Here is a 23,489-nt window from a genome sequence, read left to right as displayed (position 1 = left end):
ACTTGAAAACAGAGAAAAATATTTCTCTTTAATCTTTCTGCTATATTGTTTGTGCTACTTGTTACTGTAGCAGGTTAAAAATAATTTTAAAAGGCAGAACTTAAATATAAAATTGACACCCTTTTAATGTCCTGTCTGTGCTACATATTTTAACCATGCTATCAGTTCCGCAACTTGATTGTAGTTAAAGCATGGGCAGGTTTTAACACTTCATTCTGAATGTCTTGGAATCCTGGGCCCTAGTAATGCACCTCTGCTGTTTCACACTTTGCTACACAGTCATAAGAAAAACAAAGCTCTCAATTAACATTTTTAACCACACAGACATTCATCTCCATTTCGAGATTAAGTCATTTTTAAAAAGGAGAAGTCAAAAAATGGAAAGGTGTATATTTTTAAAAAATACCAAGGTAGTTTTAAAAGCTGATTAGCCAACATATCCCCCCAGAAATACTTCCTGCAGCTCTGTAGTATTTCTACATTAGCTTTTAAATACAGATACCTGAACAACAGAATTTTGTTTTGCTTTTTTGAGGTAGGCCTCAGCTTGATGTTAAAAATGCCCAAAATTTCAGGAACAGAGAAAAAAAATCTTCCTATTTGTGCAAATGGAAACTAACACACAAAAAAACCCCACACACAGCAATAGCTGTTGAGGAAAACACAACTGATTTTGCAGGCAGTTTTCCAAATACAATGGCAACAACAATGTGAAATTTAAAAAGAAATGCACATTTCAACCTCATTACTACAGATCATAATTTTCTATCACTGAGCATGTTCCACAAGCATCTGATTCAGTTACTCATAGGCAGGCGTGAGGCTATCCAACCTTCCATCAGTCAGGTTTATTCTCCCTTTTTCCAGCAGAATGAAAACCACATGCTCCCTGGCTTCCAAGTCCTTTATCTGGGTCAGTGTTACCACAATCTCTCCACACAGCAGACTGCTTCCCTATTGGTTGTTGTCAAGATTCATTACGGCCTGGATGAGAGGAAAAGGATCAAGTGCACCATCTTTTCAGGCTGCAGACAGCTGATCTGCTCTGGATAATTTCCATTGTTTAATGACCTGAAACAGGCCAAGTCATAAGAAAAATCTAGCAAAACAGGAGAGGGAAGCCTCTCCCTTCTTATTAGACTCCACATACTGATAAAAAATTATTACACTTTTAAATCAGAACAATTCCCTGCAGTTGCATTGTAGCCATTTCAAATCTAGATTGTCTAATGTATATGCATATTCATAATCCCTGTGTAATTAAATTCTTCAGTCCCTGGAGTGTCTTTCCTAAACAATAGTCATTTATCTTACCCAGATAAGGGTGTCCTCCATTTATTCCACTTTGGAGCTAACAGCATTCCCTTTTGATCAAGAGTATGCAGCAGACTCATATACAATCTTAAAGATATTGAAATAGCAAGATTACACTCCTTTTCTTCTAAAGTTACCCATTTAAATGATAACACACTCTCTCCTGAATTTAGAGTAAAACCTTTCACCTAAAGCCAACATAACCAGCACACGCAACAACACGCTCCCTTCAAATGGATGTACTTGTATTATGACCCTCAACATTACCCAATTTTCCCCAGTTCCAGACACCTTAGCAACTAAAGGTCAACACTTTGTATCCAAGCAGCCGAAAAATCACTTTTAAGAGACGCTACTGGGCTGCAGAGTACTAATCTAGTCAAACATTATGCTGGGTAAATTAATTTGACCTGTAACTATGAAAGTGTTTAACTACTCAAATTAGAACATTCTGAAGGAAAAAACCTGACACGACATGTCAGACCTAGTTTGGGGTCATGGAATTACAAAGTGCATCAAGTCCTGCGAAATCAGAAGCTCTGCTGGGCTTGATCTGTCCATGCCATTCTACCCAAACCTTCCTCTGTAGTTTTATGCAACATCACAATGGCACGCAGTGAAGCAATGTCCTTAGTTACTGCTAACAGCCGTTTATTATGCAGTCATACCCGCTCTGGCTGTGATCCTGTCAGACCTGGCAATTTAAGCAGAGTTGGGCCAGGTCAGCGCTGGGTCGGGAAACCCCAAGGTGCCGCAGGAAGCAATGGAGCTGGCAGTTCTTCTTTCAGAATCAATGCCTTGGCATGGCACTTGGGGCTGTTCCAGACTACATTATGGGTATCCAGATTACATTATGGGTAAGCGGGGGGCACAACATAAAAAGTTTGAAGACCGCTGGTCAGTGCAAACGCTGCCATTTTGTCCAGCACTTTAACCATGTGTTATATTCCTGAGCGCCAAACCACCAAACACTTAAGCGACACAAAAACCCTAAGGCAAGCAGCATCTGCAGAGAGCACCCGAATAGTCCTTTGTGACACCTTCCGACATGGCATATTTCTAACATGCAGCCACAATGATCACACAAAAGAAGGAAACTAGATCTTATTTTAAGAACATTCTCCACAGCACTGAATTTCCATGCGCAAAAGAGCCGTGCCTGTTACATAAATAGAGGATGAGTTTGACACTTCACAGATGCTGAGCAGCACCAACAGCTTTGGGAGAGAACAATGCTGTTTGCAGAAGAAAGATGCAAAAGATGCGGCATTTGAATTTGCTGTTTGCCTTAGAACAGGCCTGTCACCATAACAGAATTTGAATCCTCCACACTACCTATTCATTCTCACCTCCAGCTGAATTTTTATTTGATTTGCTTTCTTTCAGCTGTTCCTTATTTTGCATCTGTTACTCAAATGCAAAAGAATAAATGGAACATCAATCATTCGGCAGGGACCACCAGCTCTTAACTGCTCCACCATGGTCATCATTTGCCTTGTTGCCAAGTGCCTTTTTTTGAAAAAGTTTTCCAGATTTTAGGAGTGCCACTAAATCATCTCAAGTGCCGTTCACCATCTGCTCTACAGGTATAGTGAAGGATTCTGGAACAATGCATAAGAACACTTCCCAATTCATCTTGACCCTTCCACCATTTTAAAAAGGAGGGACAGGAAAGGGAATTTTTATTGCAATCCAGAAGAGTCTGCAAACAAAGGGACTAGATCCTGCAGTCACTTAAGAGCATGGCTACACTTGCAGATGTAGAGCGCTTTGAGTTAAACCAGCCTTCAGAGAGCGCAGTAGGGAAAGTGCTGCAGTCTGTCCACACTGACAGCTTCAAGCACACTGGCATGGCCACATTTGCGGCACTTGCAGCGGCATTGGCCGCGGTGCATTATGGGCAGCTATCCCAGCATGCAAGTAGCTGCAACGTGCTTTTCAAGGGGAGGGAGCAGGGGGGAGTGTGACAGGGAGTGTGTTATGTGTATGTGGGGGGAGAGAGAGTCGGTTTTTGGGGGGCTGAGAGCATGTCAGCATACTGTCTTGTAAGTTCAGACAGCAGCAGACCGCCCTCCCACCCGCCTCTCTCTCTCTCACACAGCATTCCACACTAATGGTTGCTTTGTCTCGGAGCAGATAAGAGGCTGGCTGTCAGAAACGGAGCTTTCAAAGGGCATATCCGCATTCCTGCAGCAATTTAAAAACAATGACAAGAGTGGCCACTTGACTGAAGGGGATAATGGGACGTTTCCGGAGGCTGATCAGAGCACAGTAATGCAACACTCATTCACACTGGTGCCGTGGCGCTCCAGCAGGGGCGCAGCAAACGTTATCCCACTCGCCGAGGTGGAGACCAGCAGCGCTCTACGTGCCTTGCCCGTGTGGATGGGGAGTGAGCTAGTGCGCCCGGGGCTGCTTTAGTGCACTGTAACTTGCAAGTGTAGTCAAGCCCTTATACAGTCATGTGAGTAGTTCCATTGTGTTCAAGGGGACTGACTGCTCACATGAGCAAAATGAAGCAAGTTGGGAAGCCTTGGCAGGATTGGGACCAAAGTAAAGATCTCAATGACCCTTTGTACCTATGAGCATACAACAATACACAGCCATCAGCAAAGTGCCCCAGCTTCCACTGGGCTTTCCATAATTAGCCCTATTCTTCTCTCACAGCTAGCACCACAGCTTTTATAATGACAGGTTTCAGAGTAGCAGCCGTGTTAGTCTGTATTCGCAAAAAGAAAAGGCGGACTTGTGGCACCTTAGAGACGAACCAATTTATTGGAGCATGAGCTTTCGTGAGCTACAGCTCACTTCATCGGATAAACAAATAAATCTGTTAGTCTCTAAGGTGCCACAAGTCCTCCTTTTCTTTTAGCTTTTGCAACATGCCTTAAAAGGGATGCCCATTTCAATATTGTGGGTACGAGAGCCACTGTAAGTCATTCCTGAGCGAGTCCCAGGTTCAACAAAGCACTTGTGCCTGGAAATAGCCTCACTGAAGCCAACAGGACTACCCACATGGTGAATGTGAAGGGTGTGCACGAGTGCTTTGCTGAATCAAGGCCTAAATGCAATGCAACGCAACCTATACACTTGTTATGCACTACAAGAAACAAGTGTTCAGCATTATTCCAACAATGGGGCTGGGGGGCGACAAGACATGATGTTCTGTAGCATTCCAAGTGACGAATCGCTGCTAACACCAATTCCCAATAAAGCTCGTCTCGAAATTCAGAGGCTACTCCTGCATGCCCTTCACACAGGAAAATTCCATGGACTTCAGACCCTCGAGCTGCAGGAAGCAGGAATGTGTCCTGACATTTTCTACCCATGTTTTCTTCCAGTCGCTTTCAGCTTTGCCTACAATCCAAAAAATAAATACTCCTAGCAGTGGATGCCACTGAACTGGTGCCGAATGGGGTTTAGCTACAAACACAGCCACCTCAGAAGATGGGGCTAAAAAGACTGTTTTCACCAGTTTCTGAAAATCTGCTGCATGCACTTTGTCCTTGGCTATGTTTGCAACTAAATCCTGTTCAGCTGCATTCATTGGTGACGCTCCTGGCCGCGAACAGGTGTTTTTCCTAGTCTAAAACAGGTGAGTAGGAGCGTACAACAAAAGGGACAGCTAACAGTGTGTTAGACAGCCATGTTCTCAACCACACGCAGTTATGTGGCACAACCAATCGTTTCTCAATTTCTTCAAAAACTACAAGCGCCTTTGGACATGTCAAGATACAGCCTAGCTGTCTGTTATATCTCAGCTCACTACGGAATAGAGAAGGCACTTGGCTTTTCCTCACATTTCACCCTACCCCATTCAGTTCCTTCGCCTTTTTGGTTTCAGAAAATGGAGGAAGTAACTAAGGGGACAGCCATTTTACACCTGATTCTGACCAACAGGGAGAACTGGTAGCAAATCCAAAGGTGCAAGGCAATTCGGGGGAACATGATAATGAAATGATAAACTTAAAGACTCTAAGGAAAGGAAGGAGAGAGAGCAGCAAAATAAGGACAACAGACTTCAAAAAAACAAAACAAACTGAGAGAAACAGAGTAATATTTCCTAGGAAGAAAATCTAAGGAGATCTAGAAGTCTCTCAAGGAGACAATATTAAAGACACAACGGCAAAGTACCCCAACGCAAAGCAAATAGAGGAAGAATAGTAAGAGGCTAATCAGGAGCTCTTTAATTACCTGAAAATCAAAACAGAATCCTACCAAAACTGGAAACATGGACAAATTACGAAGGATGAATACAAAAGAATAGCACAAGTATGTAGGGACAAAATCAGAAAGGCCAAGGCACAAAATGAGCTACACCTAGAAAGGGCTATAAAAGGCAATAAGAAGAGTTCTTTAAATACATTCGGAGCAAGAGAAAGATGAAGGAAAGTGTAAGTCCTCTACTTAGCAGGGAAGAAGAGCTAATAACTGGTGACATCAAGAAGGGTGAGCGTTTAATCCCAATTTTGCTTCAATTAAAAGGTTAATGATGGCCAGATACTCAAGGCAATTAATATTAACAACAAGGGGGAAGAAACATAAGCCAAAATAGGGAAAGAACAGGTAAAACAACATTTAGATAAGTTAGATGTATTCAGGTCAGCAGGGCCTGATGAAATTTCTCCTACGGTATCTAAAGGAACTAATGAAGCAATCTCTGAACCATTAGCTATTGTCTTTAAGAACTCATGGAGGTTGGGTGAGGTGCCAGAGGACTGGAGAAGGGCAAACATAATACCTATCTTTAAAAATGGGAATAAAGAGACGCGAGGAATTATAGACCAGTCAGCCTAGCTTTCATACCTGGAAAGATACTGAAATGATTAATCCATTTGTAAGCATCTAGATGATAAGAGGGTTATAAGGAATACCCAGCATAGACTTGTCAAGAACAAATCATACCAAACCAACCTAATTTCTTTCTTTTACAGGGCTACTGGTCTAGTGGAGAGGGGGAAGCAGTAGATTTGACACATCTTGATTTTAGTCAGGCTTTGGACACAGTCCCACATGACATTCTCATAAGGAAACTACAGAAATATGGTCTATATGAAGTTATTATAATGTGGGTATAAAATTGGTTGAAAGACCGTACTCAAAGAGTAGTTATCAATACTGTAGTTTGCTGTCAACCTGGGAGGGCATATCTAATGGATTCATGCAAGGATCGGATCAGTCCTGGGTCTGGTACTAGTCAATATTTTCACTAATGACTTGACTAAAAGAGTAGAGAACATGCTTATAAAATCTGTGAATGACTCTGGAGGTCAGGAGTAGAATGCAAAAGGACCTTGATAAATTAGGGAATTGGTCTGAATTCAACAAGAAGAAATTCAATAAAGATAAGTGCAAAGTACTACATTTAGGAAGGAAAAATTCAAATGGACCATTACAAAATGGGGAATAACTGGCTAGATGTACTGTTGTACTGTTGAAAAGGATCTGAGGGTTATAGTGGCTCACACACTGAATATAAGTCAACATTGTGATGCAGTTGTGAAAAAGGCTAATATCATTCTAGGGTGTATTAAGAGGAGTCTCGTATGTAAGACACAGAAGGTAACTGTCCTGCTCTACTCAGCACTGGTGAACCGTCAGGTGAAATACTGTGTCCAATTCTGGGGCCACCGCACTTCAGGAAACATGTGGACAAGTTGGGAGAGAGTCCAGAGGAGGGAAACAAAAATGATCAAAGGTTTAGAAAACCTGACCTATGAGGAAAGGTTAAAAAGAAAACCACTGGGCATGTTTAGTCCCGATAACAGTCTTCAAAGATGCGACGAGGACGGGGATCAATTGTTCTCCATGTCCCTTGAAGGCAGGATAAGAAGTAAGGGGCATAATTGCAGCAAGGGAGATTTAGGTTGGATATTAGGAAAAACTTTCTTACTATAAGGATAGTTAAACTCTGGAACAGGCTTCCAAGGGAGGTTGTGGAATCCCCATCATCAGAGGTTTTTAAGAACAGGTTGCACAAACACCTCTCAGGGATGATCTAGATTTACTTGGTCCCACCACAGTCCAGAGTTGGCCTAGATGACCACTCGAGGTCCCTTACAGCCCTACATTTCCATGGTTCTATGACCCACAGACAAATCAACACAACTCTTAGCCCACCCTCATTCCTAGCGGCCGTGAGGACCAGACGGAGGTTGGAGTCCAAAGGTCCTGCGGTGGATGGTAGGAATGTGGCAGTGACCAGAGAAGGTGGGAGTGACAGCTCCACGGGTTTATGTACCTCCAGCCCAGGGACAGCTCTGTGCACCACCTTCGGGGAACAAGTAGTTTTAAGTTTTCCGCCATTTTGACTTTACGAATTCCACAACACAAAATCCCCAAGCACAACCCTCACACACACAAATCAATACAACCACTCCTCCTTTACCACCCACACAAATGTTCACAAAATCGCCCAGCATGGCAGCCCCTGCCACAACTCAACACACAGCACACCACACATGATAATCCCTATCATACGTAGCCCCCAACTGCAGCAAACACCCCTCATTCGCAGCCTGAACAAATCAATACAAAACCTCCCAACACAACACACATGCAACACCCTCACTCATCCTTACCATGAACTTGAGCAGCAAAGTACAGGTCATCTCTAGCATCAAGTAACTTCAGACACAATTAACCTGTTCCTATGCACGGTCTCTACAGTCTCTCTTGATTAAAGTCTTCAGAGATCACAGCTGACCTCAATGACCTTCCAACTCAATGTAATGAAATTTCAGAGAAGAATTTAAGGCACAATTTTCTAATTTCCAGGCCAGACTACCTATTTTGGCAAGAAGTTCAAATATGTAATATTGTTGGCCAGTGATTTATGTATCAACCTAAACAGAATGACTTCATGACAGACACAGTGAAGGGAAGATACTCCTCAGACAAAAATAATTAAAATTAGAACACTACTCTGAGCTCAGGATCCAGTAACCTCAGGGAACAAAATAAGAGGAAAACATAGAATGTTTACCTAACCTTTTCTTTAAAAAAAAATCTTACATCTGTTATTTTACAGTAACTTTCAGCCACAATGTATAATTAGATGCAAATATATATATTTATTTTGCTGGTTTTAAATCCCAAATTAAATTCTTAATTGTACTCATCTCTAGAACAGTTGAGATTTCACATCAAACATCTGCAACTAAGAGATTCATTGGAGGACAGGCAGGAATATTTTTTTCCAAAACCACAGGAAATGCTGAAATTTAACAGAAGAGCATTGGCCTAAAGCCCCCTGCTGAGAACTGGCAGCACAAATATAAAAATCACATTTAGCTATTAGTAAGACTGGCCTGACAGCCATCCTGGGACAGACACAATCAAGGCTACTTCCCACTTTGAAAATCCCAAACCATTGGTCCAAATCTGAAGACAGAAGGGAGTATGGAAAATGAATCCTTGATCAACTCCCTCATTCAAGCTGGCTCTCCATGCTGCGCATCGGAGATGGAGAACCTGATGTGGAGAGGAGCTGAGCGCCACCCCCAAGAATTTCAGGGAGATGGACTGCTTCCCATTTCCCTGGATGAGCCCCATCTATTACACATTCAAAACCAAGCCCTCTTTATACAGGGCAATGAATAGGTTGTTCCAGCACTGCACTATAGCACTGTGTTCCTAACTAAGCCACACGGCCTTTAGTACTAGGGGTTATTGCTACAGCACAATACCCCAAAACAAGTCATGGACGCTCCCTAGCCGAAACTCAACAGCCCGCACCCTCCAGCCTGGAGAGGATTATTTGTTGGGATCGGTGAACAACGTTCCTTGCAAAGTTCTCTCTGCCCAAGTTCTCTCTGTTGTTCTAGCGCTACATTTCCTACTGAAAAACAAGACCACTGATTCTGACCCTAAAATCAGCCTGTCCGGACATTGATAGACAGTTCCTACAACATCATTCAGTCCAGGACCAGACTGTGGCCTGCATATAGAATACAGATCTACGAGTGGGAGAAACGGAATTCATGCCAGGGGAGACCACTCTTTTGCCACCATTCTTCTCCGTTATATTAGACGATCAGTAATCAAAGCCATTTAGGTTACAGTACGTCTCCTGCCAACCCCAGAATATACCCACCTAAGGCCACCATGTCCCTCAAAATTAAACACTTAAGATGGAAAAAAAAAGAAGGAAACCTGTCCCCATTTATACTTGAAGGACCAAGTAATACAATAAAACCTGACAAAAGCAACCACTCGTGGGAGTTAGCAAAAGAGTTGGCTTGTAAGAGGTGGTCTCTCTTCAAAGGTTTGCTGCCTTCAGAGCTGGGAGGCCGGAGAGCAGTGGCTACTGGCCGAGCGCCCAGCTAAGAAGGCAGCGTTGCCGCAGCCAACAGCGGAGGAGAAGTAAGGGTGGTAATGCCATATTGTGCCACCTTTACTTCTCTACTGCTGCTGGCAGCGGCACTGCCATCCTATTTGGGTGCCTAGCCAGCAGCTGTCACTCTCCGGCCCCCCTGCTCTGAATGCAGAGCAGAGAGCAGCAGCTGCTGGCTGGGCGCCCAGCTCTGAAGGGAGTAAGAAAATATGGTTGGTGGTCACAGATCACAGGTAGTCTCTCTTCAGAGGTGGACACTAAGGCAGGTTTTACTGTACCTGCTTTGTCATGATACAAAAGGGATTAAAGCAATTTAATAAAACTGTTATGCCAAATCAAGTTCAAGATATTTCCCTTCCACACATCTGAGTTATACATCTGGAAAAAGTCAAGCCATCCACATATGTGGTGTGAGTTAGGAAAGTTGAGGAGATATTCAGCCGCTTCTTGGTTGTCTATTGCACTCAACAGAATACCTCTCTAGAAGCAATAAGCTCCTCAATTCTTTATAATTAATTGTGGCTTCAGTTACTAGGGGGAGAAAAATCTACCTAGGGTATTTATACAACGCTCAACACTGCACTGTCTGTACCCCTGAATCAGCATTGCTCAAAATGGCTGCCAACAACAACAACCAAATCTGTCCATCTGTTTGCATTCTTTTTAATCCATCTTCAGCACTTTAAAAAAAAAATGCTCAGAGAAAAAGTCTGCCTTGTTAATAGAAACTGAATCCTCCTATAACAGAGCCTTTTCAACAAGATTTAATGCCACCCCAGTTACCAGGACACACACACAAAGGCTAATTTTATGATAAAAGAACCAGCGTAAGGTGCCTTTTTTGTTATGAGATCAGCAAAGTGAATGGAATTTGAATGGTCTGCGGTGGCATGTATCTGACAAAGATTAATTTAAATGGATATTGTCTCTGAAACCAAAGTCCATTGAACAGTTTCACAGCCTATCAACCACGTGAAACAGCTCCTTTGACTGCAACACTGCCTTTAAAAATGGTTTAACCTATTACTTGTAAGTAAAAGGTCAGATATCGTTTTATGTTATTGAACCCACAACAGCCAAAGCAATAGCATGCAAATATAATGGTACCACAACGATAAGACGTGGGGATTTTTTTCCCCGCACTGCTTCGCATCTGGATGTTACCCAGGTACACTGAAAAAATACCCAGGAAATGTTGAACAAGCCATTTCAGTGTGCACTATTGGGAGAGCTATACATATTTCAACCCAACTAAATAAAATAAAAGGGTTGGACCTCCACAGTGTCCCGCTTGCGTGAAGCCGGGAGCAGCCACTCTGGAAAAGGTATGACTGAGAATCTCACTGGCAGAACAGCTTTCCACCCAGTGACAAAGGACATCTCATGTAAAACATTTAGAGAGAAATTAAGATTTGAACACAAGTGTACAAGCAGCCAGTCAGTTCATACACGGTGACTCCCGATTCTATTGCTTACTTATTTATCCACGCAAGAATCTAGGCGTAATAAAGCATTCACTTGCAGCTCCTATCCCCGGTTCCCCCCATTCAGCACACTGGGGCATTATTTCTCCCTTTAATCCCAGAAAACTCATCTGTGGATGTCATCAGCTGCGTGTGGATTAAGACAGCTGCTCAGACTTCAATGAGGGGAAAAACCTGTAGCAGAGGTACAAATCCATGCAATTTATTTAGCTTTGATTTCTAGTTTACGTTGAGAAATGCAAGGAAAATGCTAGCAAACAGATTTTAGCATATTAGAAACAATAACACCCACTCATTTGAAAAAAGGATGAAAAAGACAACAACAAAAAAGCATTTGTAAGATAGTTCCAATCTTTCCTCAGAGAGATTTCAGATCCTCTAGGATCAATTAATTGTTAGTGAAATAAATAAAATTGGCTTTGCCAAAGGGGGAAAAAAACAGTAGATGAAAAAGTCTTATGTGTTTTTTCTTAACCTATAAATTATTTTGTAGCTCCTGTATTTAAACAGCTGTAATTTGTCAAAGGGAGTTTTATTTAAAGAATCTATTGTTTTGTATGATGCAATTCCATTTGATGCAACATTTGTCTTTATCGGGGGACTTGTATTGTTAAAATCACACAATGGCACGAGGCTACTAAAGTGATTGTCACCTTAGAAATGCAAATAAGGATGGATACTCTCACTAATCATCAACATTTAGGCTTTAAATAAAGTGTACCAGCAGTTCATTGTGCACCTCCTGCACAATAGGGACTGTACAAGTTATAATAAGAAGCTGTATAAATCCTACGTCATTATGAGAATTCAAGAGTGGCCCACTTTCATTTTGGGGCTATCCGGTGACACACACTGGAGGCACAGACAAAACGAATAACTGAGCATGAGTACATGAGTAAGGACTTAAAAAGTGAATAACTAATTGCACTGAGTAACTGAGCTGCTGATTACACAGCATGTGTGTTAAAGGAGCAAGGCAACTGGAGATATGGCATGTCAACAAGAGACTGAGGTTGTGTTGTTCTGAACAGTGATTAGCTGGGTAATCATGTACGAGTGAAGGTTCAGAAGTCTTTGAATCTTGACTGTATAAGAGAATACTTCCCCTTCAAATCAAGGAGAGGAGGTATCATCTAAAGGTGGACTAGTATCACAGCATTAAGAACTTACTCTGTTAACAAATCCAGTATTTAGTATTTTCAAGTGCTCTTTTCTAAAACCTGACTTTTCATAACGATTCAAGAAAATCAAAAATATGTAATATGCACATGCGCTATAGAAGTTACAAGAAAGTCTTTGAAAACTACAAGTAATAGCTCAAGATTTTATGAAAGCAGCAAATTAATTCAACCACTTTAATAAGAGCAAACCAAAATCCTGTTTTAACTCCTAAGCTTACAAGTTAAGACAAAAATGAATAACTTTAAAATGAAACATTAGTAAATTGTAACGGGGGGTGGCAAACCTGACCTCCCTCAGGTAAATCCTCAATAGTTAATAAAGCACGTGCACAGTAGAAGTCAGCCAAATGTCATTTATATTGGATTTATATTTAAACTTTGGGATAAAAAAAAAAGATGAAAAATAAAAACTTGCTCTTGGAGCATTATTGGGCTCAAGAAAAAAATCCTCTTTACTTTTCGCCTCTGGTGAACGTAGTGCTGGGGGAGCGCTAAGCCATCAGTTCCTGCAGAATCTACGCGGTTGTTTTGGGTTTTTTTTTAAAAAGGAGATTATGGCCCCACTTCTGAAATTTATTATGTGTATGCAACAAGTCACAAGATCAGGGCCTATATTTCTAACCCTTAGGACTGTGAAGACAAGACTGTGCATGTGAATTGATTCAGTGCTGTTTTTCTGAATCTGCAGACAGGTCGTTTGAATGCCTCTGTGCCTGCCCATAATTTTCCCAAATATCAGCACAGTGCAACTGACAAGATTGGTCACTTTCATACCTTCTATTCAAAACCCTGTAGGAGACAGCTGTGAACCTGACAGGAAACAGATCACTTTCTACTGACATTGATGTTTGAGAAAGCTAGGAAACAAAACAGGCAGATGTAAGTTATTCATGGAGAACCACCCTGAAAAAAAAGGCAAGGAGTAGGGCAGGACAAATACAGGTTGCCTCTCTCCATTGCAACAACTAGATGATTGGGAGGAGAACAAAGAAGTGGTATATCCTTATGGCATCAAGGAAAACTACTATACGCTTCCACCACTCAGTCCAGGGGGACTCAAAATAGGGGCAAGAGAGGATGTGTTCATTCCAGTACTCTGGGGACAGTGTGTGGAAGTGGAAGCCCGCCCAGCTTCAAATTTATCATCTAGTACCTAGAGAATTACACAAGGCAAGCCCCCAAAGCAGGGTCCACAGAATGCACCCTGGTAGGAATCCCAGCACCTTCCCAACAGATCTCACTGGTTCTCCGTCCACCTAACAAGAGAATCTTCCTTATCAGACTCAGTACTGTGGCTAGTAGGCATCAGGTACATTTTCCAAGCCCTGTCACTACTGAGGAAACAGTGAGGCTTCACTCTGAATACCAGGGGAACACAGGCTTGACCCTGCTCCAATTCAAGTCAATGGAAAAAATTCCATTACATTCAGTGGTGAAGGATCAAGCATCATATGAAGCCAACGAGAGAAAAATATATTCTATTCTACAGAAACTCTTAGGTAAGTTCAGAATACCATGACTTCTTTCCATTACTCAGAGAGGCGTCAGATGCACAGAAATCTGAGCCCTACCCCCATAGGAAAAAGATCAGCAACTTCATATAGGTTTCCAGACGAAAACCACCCTTTCAGTCCAGTGCTCCAGTATTTAGTAACATGCTCATTGCTGCACTACAAAATCTCTGTCTCTTGATTATCATTTCTAATCCTGGCCACCCTGTGACAAGGCTGGTCAAAAAACACACATGAAGTACTGTTCCTTCTGAAATCACTATCCACCTCCTTCACAATACCAGCTATTCTAATCTTACATGAAGTGGGCAGATGAGGGGAAAATTGCATTCCAGCTAAACATAGAGCTGTAAATGACACCTAGAAGCAAAATCCCTAAAATTAAGCATAACACAACATATTAACTATGCAATTCATTTTCTTTTTTGCTGCTAACTAAAGTGAGAATCTAATTAAGGCCCCAGTGTGACAGGCTTCCTACTAGTGGGATGGGGAAAGAAAGAAATACATTAATTAAATAAGCTCAACAAACCCGCTGTCTTTCTCCTATCCTCACATTTCTCTCCAAAATTACAGACTTAGGCTTATAGGTTTTATTTTAAATACATATGAACCCAATATACCTTTTACTCCAATACATAAAAAAATCTCCACTAGAGTCTCCAGAGAAAATGAAAATCGCATACATATGAAGGGCTAATTCAGAGCACAAAGTTACCCTAATTAAAAGTACAACCTTACCTTACAAAGTTATGCCACTTATCAAAATATTAAATTTAACTTTTTTTTTTTTAAAGTTTCCGTAAAATTCTAACTTGGGCTAAAAGTGATGAATGAAGGATCTCTCTCATCAAAATCTTAAATAATAGCAAAATACATTGCCTCATACAAAGCTCCAGAATACACAACAAACAGGGCCCTATGCCTTCTTTTACCGGAATTTTAGATTAGTTAAATATTTCCTAAATGATTTCTTATGTGACCAAAATAAAAGCCTATTGTAAACTAACTGCACTTTGCAAATGAAAAATGCTCCTGTCTCACCTGTTCTAAGCATTAAAAAAATACATTATCCAAGTTAAAATACAAAACCTTATTGGCTACTCAAACCAGATATCACATTCTTTAGATTACAGAACTAGAACCTGTTCTATGTAATTCAGTTCTCTCTAAAGAAGCACCACTCAGATTCTAAAGCCAAGGCCAAATATTTAAGTTATTGTGCATTATTTTCCAAGGTCTTCCTAACCCCTTCCTACTAGTACCACCTTTCCAGCAAGTAATTGACTCTAAGCCAAAAATCTCACCCTACTTGAGAAAAATCTGTTCATATATCTGAAAAGGACTCAAAAGTCAATAAAGCTGCTGAAGTAAAATTCCAGTTTTCAAAGTTGAACTTGCCTTCTTTCTCCTATCAACAATCATGCTCCCTCTAGTTTTAACGTCACAGATACAAAGTTATATAATATACTCAAAAACATGCTGGAGAAATATCTAATCTGTTCTCTTTATTACGGAGTGATGCAAAGTTTAATGTACCTTGATTATTTCATTTTAAATGTTCAGAACTAATTATTAGACATGGAAAGAGGAGGGTATGTATTAAAAGTGTGTAACTGCTTCCATCATGGCTGCCCCCACTTCCCTCACGCCACATAAAAGTAGACTACAAGGGTTACTTTAATATGACGTGGTTAAGATAAACTAATCCAACTGTAAAAATAAAAAATTCTGTTTAATTAATAAGTTAGGAGCATTTTGTGAAACAACTATTACAAAACAAAAATAAAGATTCCCTAGAAGAAAAAAACCTAAACTGCTTTAATCAGTGTCATTCTAATACAATACATAAGGTTTTGAGCTGAGAAAATTCCTTAAACTCCATTTGCAGTGTTGTTGTGGCCATGTTAGTCCCAGAATATTAGGGAGATGAGGTGAGTGAGGTAATATCTTTTAAGAAATGCTCTTCATTCTGCTTTCTATCACACCCACACAACTGCCAATCCCAAACCTGCTTCCAGGAGGAGAATGACTGATGCTTAAAGCAAATACTTGATCATATTTAGGCATAAAGTAAACACAGTAAAAATGACTCCACACAGAGTATTTAGACCTTTGAACAGCAGTACATCTGTGAAGTTTACATTTTAAAAAGAAAAATCATTGTACATAAACTTTAGGCTTAACTCAGACGTTAAGTGCGGCAGAATCCGAATGTTTATTTTCCTTTTGAATCTAGAAGAAATTTTAAAAACTGGTTTCAGTAAAGTTAAAAATGAGGCATTTTACTATTGTTTTCGTCTTCAAAAAGGCTTTTGAATTGTTATCAAAATCCTCATGCTTAAATTAAAACAGACATCTGATGCCCCCTCCCCCAAAAGTTTTAATTAAAAATTATTGAAGTGGTTTCTTCCGGAGCGATGTAGTTCTACCAACATACGCTCCTACTGCACAACAAGCCTGGCCACAGGCTGACAAGGGCTGGCCATATCAGAGTTTGTTCAAGTACAGCAGAACCTCGCTCGGGAATGGAGGTTGTTCGTAACTCTGAAATGTTCATAACTCTGAACAAAATGTTACGGTGGTTCTTTCAAAAGTTCACAACTGAATATTGGCTTCAAACAGCTTTGAAACTTCACTATGCAGAAGAAAAATGTCGCTTTTAACCATCTTAATTTAATGAAATAAGCCCAGAAACAGTTTCCTTACCTTGTCAAATCTTTTTTTTTCTTTTACCCCCCCTTCTTTTTTTAGCAGTTTACATTTAACACAGTACTGTTGTGTATTTGCCCTTTTTTTTTTTTTGAAGGGGGGGGATCCTCTGCTGCTGCCTGATTGCATACTCCCGGTATTCAAAATTATAAACAGATCTAAAAACTTGCTCACTCTCTATGTTTACAGATTCAATGCACTTTTAAACCATGCTTCATTGTCACTAACAGCAAAAGTAAATTCTGCTTATGTACCAATGGTTGGACTGCATACCACTACCCTACTGTACACAGGCTTATCTCTTAGAGTTCCTACTCTGCAGAAGAAATATGCAGTACACATAATGCATTGCCATCCAGGTTTTCACATGTTATGTTATCATGCAGAGAATAACGCAAAGCTTGGTGTTTATGGTTACAATATAAAATGTGCCTTTCCTTGCTGCAATCATAAAAGCAATAAAAAAAATAGACTCTCACCTAAAATTGCCACAGATATTTGCATACTCAGAACTAAACATGACAACTCAAGGACAAACTATATTATACTAAATTAGGAAATGCAGACTAGGAACATGCATTTGTTACAATGGGTAATAGTCTGCTATCAAAATCTACTGAAGGTCTTTTCTCTCCACCAACCTAAAAAAGTAGGGTGTAAAACTTTTATCCATAAATATTTATGTGAATGCACTTGTTAAAAATTAACTTCCACCGTTAAAGGTTTTGTATCTTTTAGATGTCCCAGCATGCAGTGCTTTACATTAAGCCCAGCATTTCTGCATTCCTTTCCTGCATGCTTTTGTCATTTGTCTAAAAAAACAACAACACCACACACACACACAAAGACGGGATCTGTGCACATAATAATTCAGCAGTTTTTAGAAAGACAAAGATGCTTGTGTTCAACTTCCAAGATCTTTCTTTACAAAAGAAAATCAATTTAATGACTCCAGTGAGATCATGGTTTAAGCCTCGTTTAAGTTTTACTAAGCATGAAGGAATTATTAATTCATAATGTGGCATACACATCACTCAAACCTGACAGATTTGCAGGCACAAAAGGGTTGCAGACCAAAACCATTTGTCCAGATTATTATAATCTTCTCCACATTACTCCACATCGTCTGCAGTTTTCAAATGGGAAAGTTTATTTAGTTTGTTTGCATTTTTATAATTTCAAAAACATGTTTCAATCACAAAAAGATGGAACTGCACATTCGTACTATTTTGGCAGGTCTGAGTAGGCAGGTCCAAAATTCAACCATGTAAACATCTGTTTTTTATTAACAACAATGTGATTTATAGCTGTCCATGAAAGAGATCATTTGAGGCAAACAATCATTCTGATTTAATACTGGTAAGAATCAAGAAAACCAAGTTCTTTAAATAGAATGGTGCCCATACAAGCCAGCATCATAATTCCGATCTTAATGGGACTCACAACCCATTACATCTGTGTGGGTCAGGTCACCACAACTTTAAGTAGCATTATCAGAATTGACGTGGAAAGTTAGCAGAAAACATTCTGTTTTGTTTTTTCACTATGCCTACCATCTGTATGACAAACACACAGCCTTTCAAAGCATTTTGTTTTATTTAAATCTTCTTTTGGCTCAGCTCTGTAAAGGATTATTACTGTGGAACTATTCCAGCCCCTCTAAACTAGCAGTCTTTCATCCCATCAAAGTGTGAGCCTGTTATAATTTTATCTAGAATTGGCAAACTTTTAGACAAAAAGAAAAAGCAGTGAAATTGTTAAATTCCACACCATCTCCTCATTTCCATTTGAAGAAAAGTTACCCTCTATGTGCATGGTACGTGCTTCCACAAAAACAAAAAAAACCTTCTTGTTCCCATCCTACAATAATAGTCTTTTTTTTTAAATCATGCCCAATTATGCAGCAAATATTTCCAAAACACAGAATCTGACCTAAAAATTTAGGATTCAGAAACTAGTGGATGGGATCTCTAATCTCATCTCATCAAGGGATATGAAATGGTAGAGACAGAAGCATCCCTATCTTCTTATAGGCTTCAACCACTGGTACAACAGATTAGGGGAAATCTAAAGAGGACTGGGAACTTCGACTTGCAAAATTCAAATCGCTTTTTCAGTGCCATCATACTGTTTTGTCTCCCAGATACTCACCCCACAGTTCACAGTAATCATTTACATAATGTACATTAACTCCCCACACCTACTTCCAAACTGGTATGAGTGAAAAATCATCCTTAAAAAAAAAAAACCATACAAAATCAGTCCTGATTTTCAAGCCCTCATATTCATATTCCTAAGTAATCTATTCCCACATCCGCTATTGATTTGATCCATAGGCAGTTTAATAAAACATTTCCCATACTAAATCATTTTTCTAATTTTAAGATCCTTCTGAACCACTTCCTTCCATATAAAATACGTTTGCCTTGCAGTTTCAAATTATTTTAAGCAATCTAACCATCTCAAACCAGCCTGCAGAAAACATGTATTGACAAAAAAAGGTATAATCAAATAGTCTTTAAAAACATTATCTTCTGTTATTTTTTTTAAACTAAATAGCTTAGAAGGTAAAATAAAAATTTTCTGTCAGAACAGGAAAATGTTTTGATCAAGCTCTTTTGAATGTAAACTGTTCTGCAATGTAATTATTTATACAGCCCCCTTTCCATTCAGAGGACACAATACTCAAAAATAAACTCTGCAGGACTAATCATTCCTAAAACCCAAACTTTCTCTCCATTCCAGACTAATTTACATTAGCAAACCAAATAGCAGCACAATCCTGTTTTAATGGGAACGCTCATTCCAATCACTTTCAATAAAAATCAGAAGCAAATTATTTAATGTAAAACACTACAATTTGCTTCTCTTTAAGTACCTACACGTGTCCAAGCAGATTTCTGATGGGGCAAATACATTTCCAATTCACTACAAGTCCCCTCACAAACCCCTTAATTAAAAAAGCCTTCTACTAACAGAATCAAAAACAATGGCAAATTTTTCCATGTTCCGTTTGTTACTGATTGTAAAAAATTCTCTTCTATACACCCTGCAAATCTCATACACACCCTACACACAATACTCTATAGACTCCTAATTGTCCACCCAACTTGTCAGCACCAAACAATTCATTTTATTTTCTGCCTCCCAACCCATGGAATGAATCCGATTCGCTGTATTTATAGATTTAATGAGATTAACAAGACTTGGAAGGGGGAAGAGGAGTCGAAAATCTTCTCTCCTTTTTCAAGAAAAAGTGAAAAACGCGCACACACACACACACAAAAGGCAAAATGATTAAGAGAATTTAGTGAAACACAGGGTATTTATAAACCCAATGTGACCAGGTATTGGTGCAAACAGAAGTACCGCCGTCACCAGGGCTGTGTGTAGGTTTCTCATTTTTCATCTGTAGTTATTATTGTCAGTCCAGCCCTTGGATGCACAGCTAGCACTAAGGTGTTGTGGGGGGGTAAGGTACATTTCAAGAGAGGTGCTGCCTGGAAAAGACATTCGGTTTGGGAGTCACTCTGTTTTCCAATTTTCAAAGGAATCGATTGAATCCAGATTCAGGCAGCTGCAGTCTTTGACAAGCTCACACACCCCATTCCCAAGTCATATGCAAGGGAAAATGGGAAAGCAATTAGCCCTCCCCATTTCAAAAACAGGCTGGGAAGGATCCAATGGGATTACTGCGTACAGGGAAGATCCAGGGCAGCGGAGGGAGGGGGAAGGGGGAGATTTTACTGTCAAACAAGAAATCTGCCAGACAAAAGGCTGAAATATTTGCAAAAAAAAAACTTCAGGGGAGCCAGATCCCCTATAACAATAATGGGGTCAGCGATCACAAGGAAGGGGAGAGGAAACAAGGAAGGGGGCAGGGAGAGGAAAGGGGAATGAAAAGAGGAATATGGGGAGAGTGGAGGGGAAGAGGGGAGTGAAGAGAGGAAAGGGGGAAGGAAGAGCAGATGGGGAAGAGGGGAATAAACAGAAATAAAGGGAGAGGGAAGAAGACGGGAAAGGAAGGGGGAGGAAGGGAGGATGGGAAAAAGAGAGGAATGAAGAGATGCCAGACGGAAGGCTCAGGGAAGAGGGGATGGGGAGGGAAGAGAAGAATGCAGGGAGAAGGAAAGGAGAGCGGTGGGGGAGAGGCAAAGGAAAGGAGGGTTGGGGACATGGCGGAGGCAGAGGGGAGAGACGAAGGTGCAACAGGGAGCGATGAGGGATGGGAGAGAAGGAAATGAGAGGGGGTTAGGAGACAGAACAGAGAAGGGAAAGGAAGGGGGAAGGAGATGGGGGTTACTGGGCTGAGGGAGAAGGAAAGGCGAGAGAAGGGGGAGCCAGGGGGAAGGAGGACAGGGGAAAAGAGGGGGGCAGGAAAGCTGGGGGTGGAAAGGGGAAGCAGGGAGAGGGGAGGAGGACAGGGGGAAGGGGAGGAGGACAGGGGGAAGAAAAGCTGGGGGTAGAGAGGGGAAGCAGGGAGAGGGGAAGGGATGGGGTGAAGGAGAAAGAGGAGGAGGAAGGCATGGGGAGGAGAGGAGGACAGGGGAGAAGAGGGGGGAGGAAAGCTGGGGGGAGCAGGGGGAGGGAAGGGATGAGGGAAAGGAAGAAGAGAAGGAGGAAGGAATGGGGGGAAGGGGAGGAGGGCAGGGGAGAAGAGGGGGGAGGAAAGCTGGGGGGAGCAGGGGGAGGGAAGGGATGAGGGAAAGGAAGAAGAGAAGGAGGAAGGAATGGGGGGAAGGGGAGGAGGGCAGGGGAGACAAGGGGGGAGGAAAGCTGGGGGGGGGAGCCGGGAGAGGTAAAGGGATGGGGGGAAGGGGAGGAGGGCAGGGGAGATGAGGGAGGAGAAAGCTGAAGGAAGCAGGGAGAGGAGAAGGGCAGGGGGAAGGAGAGGAGGGCAGGGGAGACGAGGGGGGAGGAAAGTTGAGGGAAACAGGGAGAGGGGGAAGGGGGAGACGAGCGGGGAGGAAAGTTGAGGGAAACAGGGAGAGGGGGAAGGGGGAGACGAGGGGGGAGGAAAGCTGAGGGAAGCAGGGAAAGGGGAAGGGCAGGGGGAAGGAGAGGAGGGCAAGGGAGACAAGGTGGGAGGAGAGCTGAGGGAAGCAGGGAGAGAAGGAAGGCAGGGGAGACGAGGTGGGAGGAAAGCTGAAGGAAGCAGGGAGAGGGGAAGGGCAGGGGGGAAGCAGGGAGAGGGCAGGAGAGCTGAGGGAAGCAGGGAGAGGGGAAGGGCAGGGGGGAAGGAGGGGAAGGCAGGAGAGCTGAGGGAAGCAGGGAGAGGGGAAGGGCAGGGGGGAAGGAGGGGAAGGCAGGAGAGCTGAGGGAAGCAGGGAGAGAGGGAAGGCAGGGGAGACGAGGGGGGAAGGAGAGCAGGGGGGAGGGGAGGCCCGGGGGCAGGCTCCGCAGGGGGCAGCCGGGCCGGGCCGGGCCGGGCCGGGCACTCACCCACTTGCAGCACGTTGTCCACGGCGCCGGTGTCGAGCAGGCGGGCGCCGCGGCGGAAGGGCAGCCCGTCGGCGGGCGGGGCGGCGGCGGCGGCGGGCGCGGGGCTGTCGTCGGGGCCGGGCGCGGCGCCCCCCGGGCCGGGCTGGAAGCTGGAGTACATGCAGATCTGGCGCTCGCTGCGGGGGAAGCTCCAGTAGACGATGCGGCGCTGCACGGGCTCGGGGATGCGCTGGAAGCGGCCCTCCACCCGCTCGAAGGCCCAGCTGGCCGCCACCCGCTTGGCCGCCGCGTCCAGCAGCGACTCGGGCTGCAGCAGCAGCAGCAGCGCCGCCCCCCCGGGGCCCCCGCCGCCCCGCGGCCCCGCCAGGGCCGGGCCCCCGCCGGCCAGCGCCCCGCCGCCGCCGCCGCCCGGCTCCCCGCCGCCGGCCCCCGGGCCCCCCAGGCGGGGCGGCGCCGCCCCGACCCCCGCCGCCGCCGGCCCGGCCCGCGAGCACAGGCGCTTGGGCCCCGGCGCCCCGGCGGGGAGCGGCGGCCGGAGCAGCCCGTCGCCCTCGCCTCCCTCCGCCATGGCTGCGACCGACTGAGCCGGCAGAGGGAGGAGAGGCGGGCGGGAGCGGGCCGGGGGAGGAGACTGGGGCGGGCCGGGCGGCGGGGGACCCCCGGGCGGGGGGGCGCGGCGGCGGGGAGCTGGGGGGGGAATCCGATTCCTGAGGGGGAGACGGGGGGGGGCAGGCGGGACCCAGGGGATCAGAGGGGGGCAGGGGAGTGGGGGGGATCCGATTCCTGAGGGGGGCGGTGGGGAAAGGGGAGCCGAAAGGGGAGAGGAGGCGGGCGAGACCCAGGGGATCAGAGGGGGGCAGGGGACCGGGGGAACCCGGGGGGGGAGATCCGATTCCTGAGGGGGGGACAGAGGGGCAGGCGAGACCCAGGGGATCAGAGGGGGGCAGGGGAGTGGGGGGACCAGGGGGATCCGATTCCTGAGGGGGGGACCAGGGGGAGCAGGCGAGGCCCAGGGGATCAGAGGGGGGCAGGGGACCGGGGGAACCCGGGGGGATCCGATTCCTGAGGGGGGGACCAGGGGGAGCAGGCGAGACCCAGGGGATCAGAGGGGGGCAGGGGACCGGGGGAACCCGGGGGGATCCGATTCCTGAGGGGGGGACCAGGGGGAGCAGGCGAGACCCAGGGGATCAGAGGGGGGCAAGGGAGTGGGGGGACCGGGGGGATCCGATTCCTGAGGGGGGGACCAGGGGGAGCAGGCGAGGCCCAGGGGATCAGAGGGGTGCAGGGGAGACCGGGGTGAGGCAGAGGGGAAGATCCGATTCCTGAGGGGGAGCCGAAGAGGGAGAGGAGGCGGGGGGGACCCGGGGAGGGCAGGCGAGACCCAGGGAATCAGAGGTGGGCAGGGAAGTGGGGGGACCGAGGGGGGATCCGATTCCTGAGGAGGGGATGGGGGGGCAGGCGAGACCCAGGGGATCAAGGGGGGCAGGGGAGACCGGGGTGAGGCGGGGGG

The 23,489-nt window shown here is 44.1% G+C and overlaps 1 protein-coding gene across 1 annotated transcript in view; it reads right to left on the bottom strand.

Moving 5' to 3' along the window:
* The window catches only part of ZSWIM5 (zinc finger SWIM-type containing 5), a 153,630-nt gene extending 131,391 nt beyond the window's left edge, over positions 1 to 22,239 (bottom strand). The window contains exon 1 of the mRNA XM_048860517.2: positions 21,980 to 22,239. Coding sequence (XP_048716474.2) covers positions 21,980 to 22,139 — 160 coding nt within the window. The 5' untranslated portion in view covers positions 22,140 to 22,239. The remainder of the gene's footprint in view (positions 1 to 21,979) is intronic.
* Positions 22,240 to 23,489: the final 1,250 nt, after the last annotated feature.

The sequence above is a fragment of the Caretta caretta genome, chromosome 8 (genome assembly GCF_965140235.1).
Source record: "Caretta caretta isolate rCarCar2 chromosome 8, rCarCar1.hap1, whole genome shotgun sequence".
NCBI classification, from domain to species: domain Eukaryota; kingdom Metazoa; phylum Chordata; order Testudines; family Cheloniidae; genus Caretta; species Caretta caretta.
This window is presented reverse-complemented; position numbering and strand designations above follow the sequence as displayed.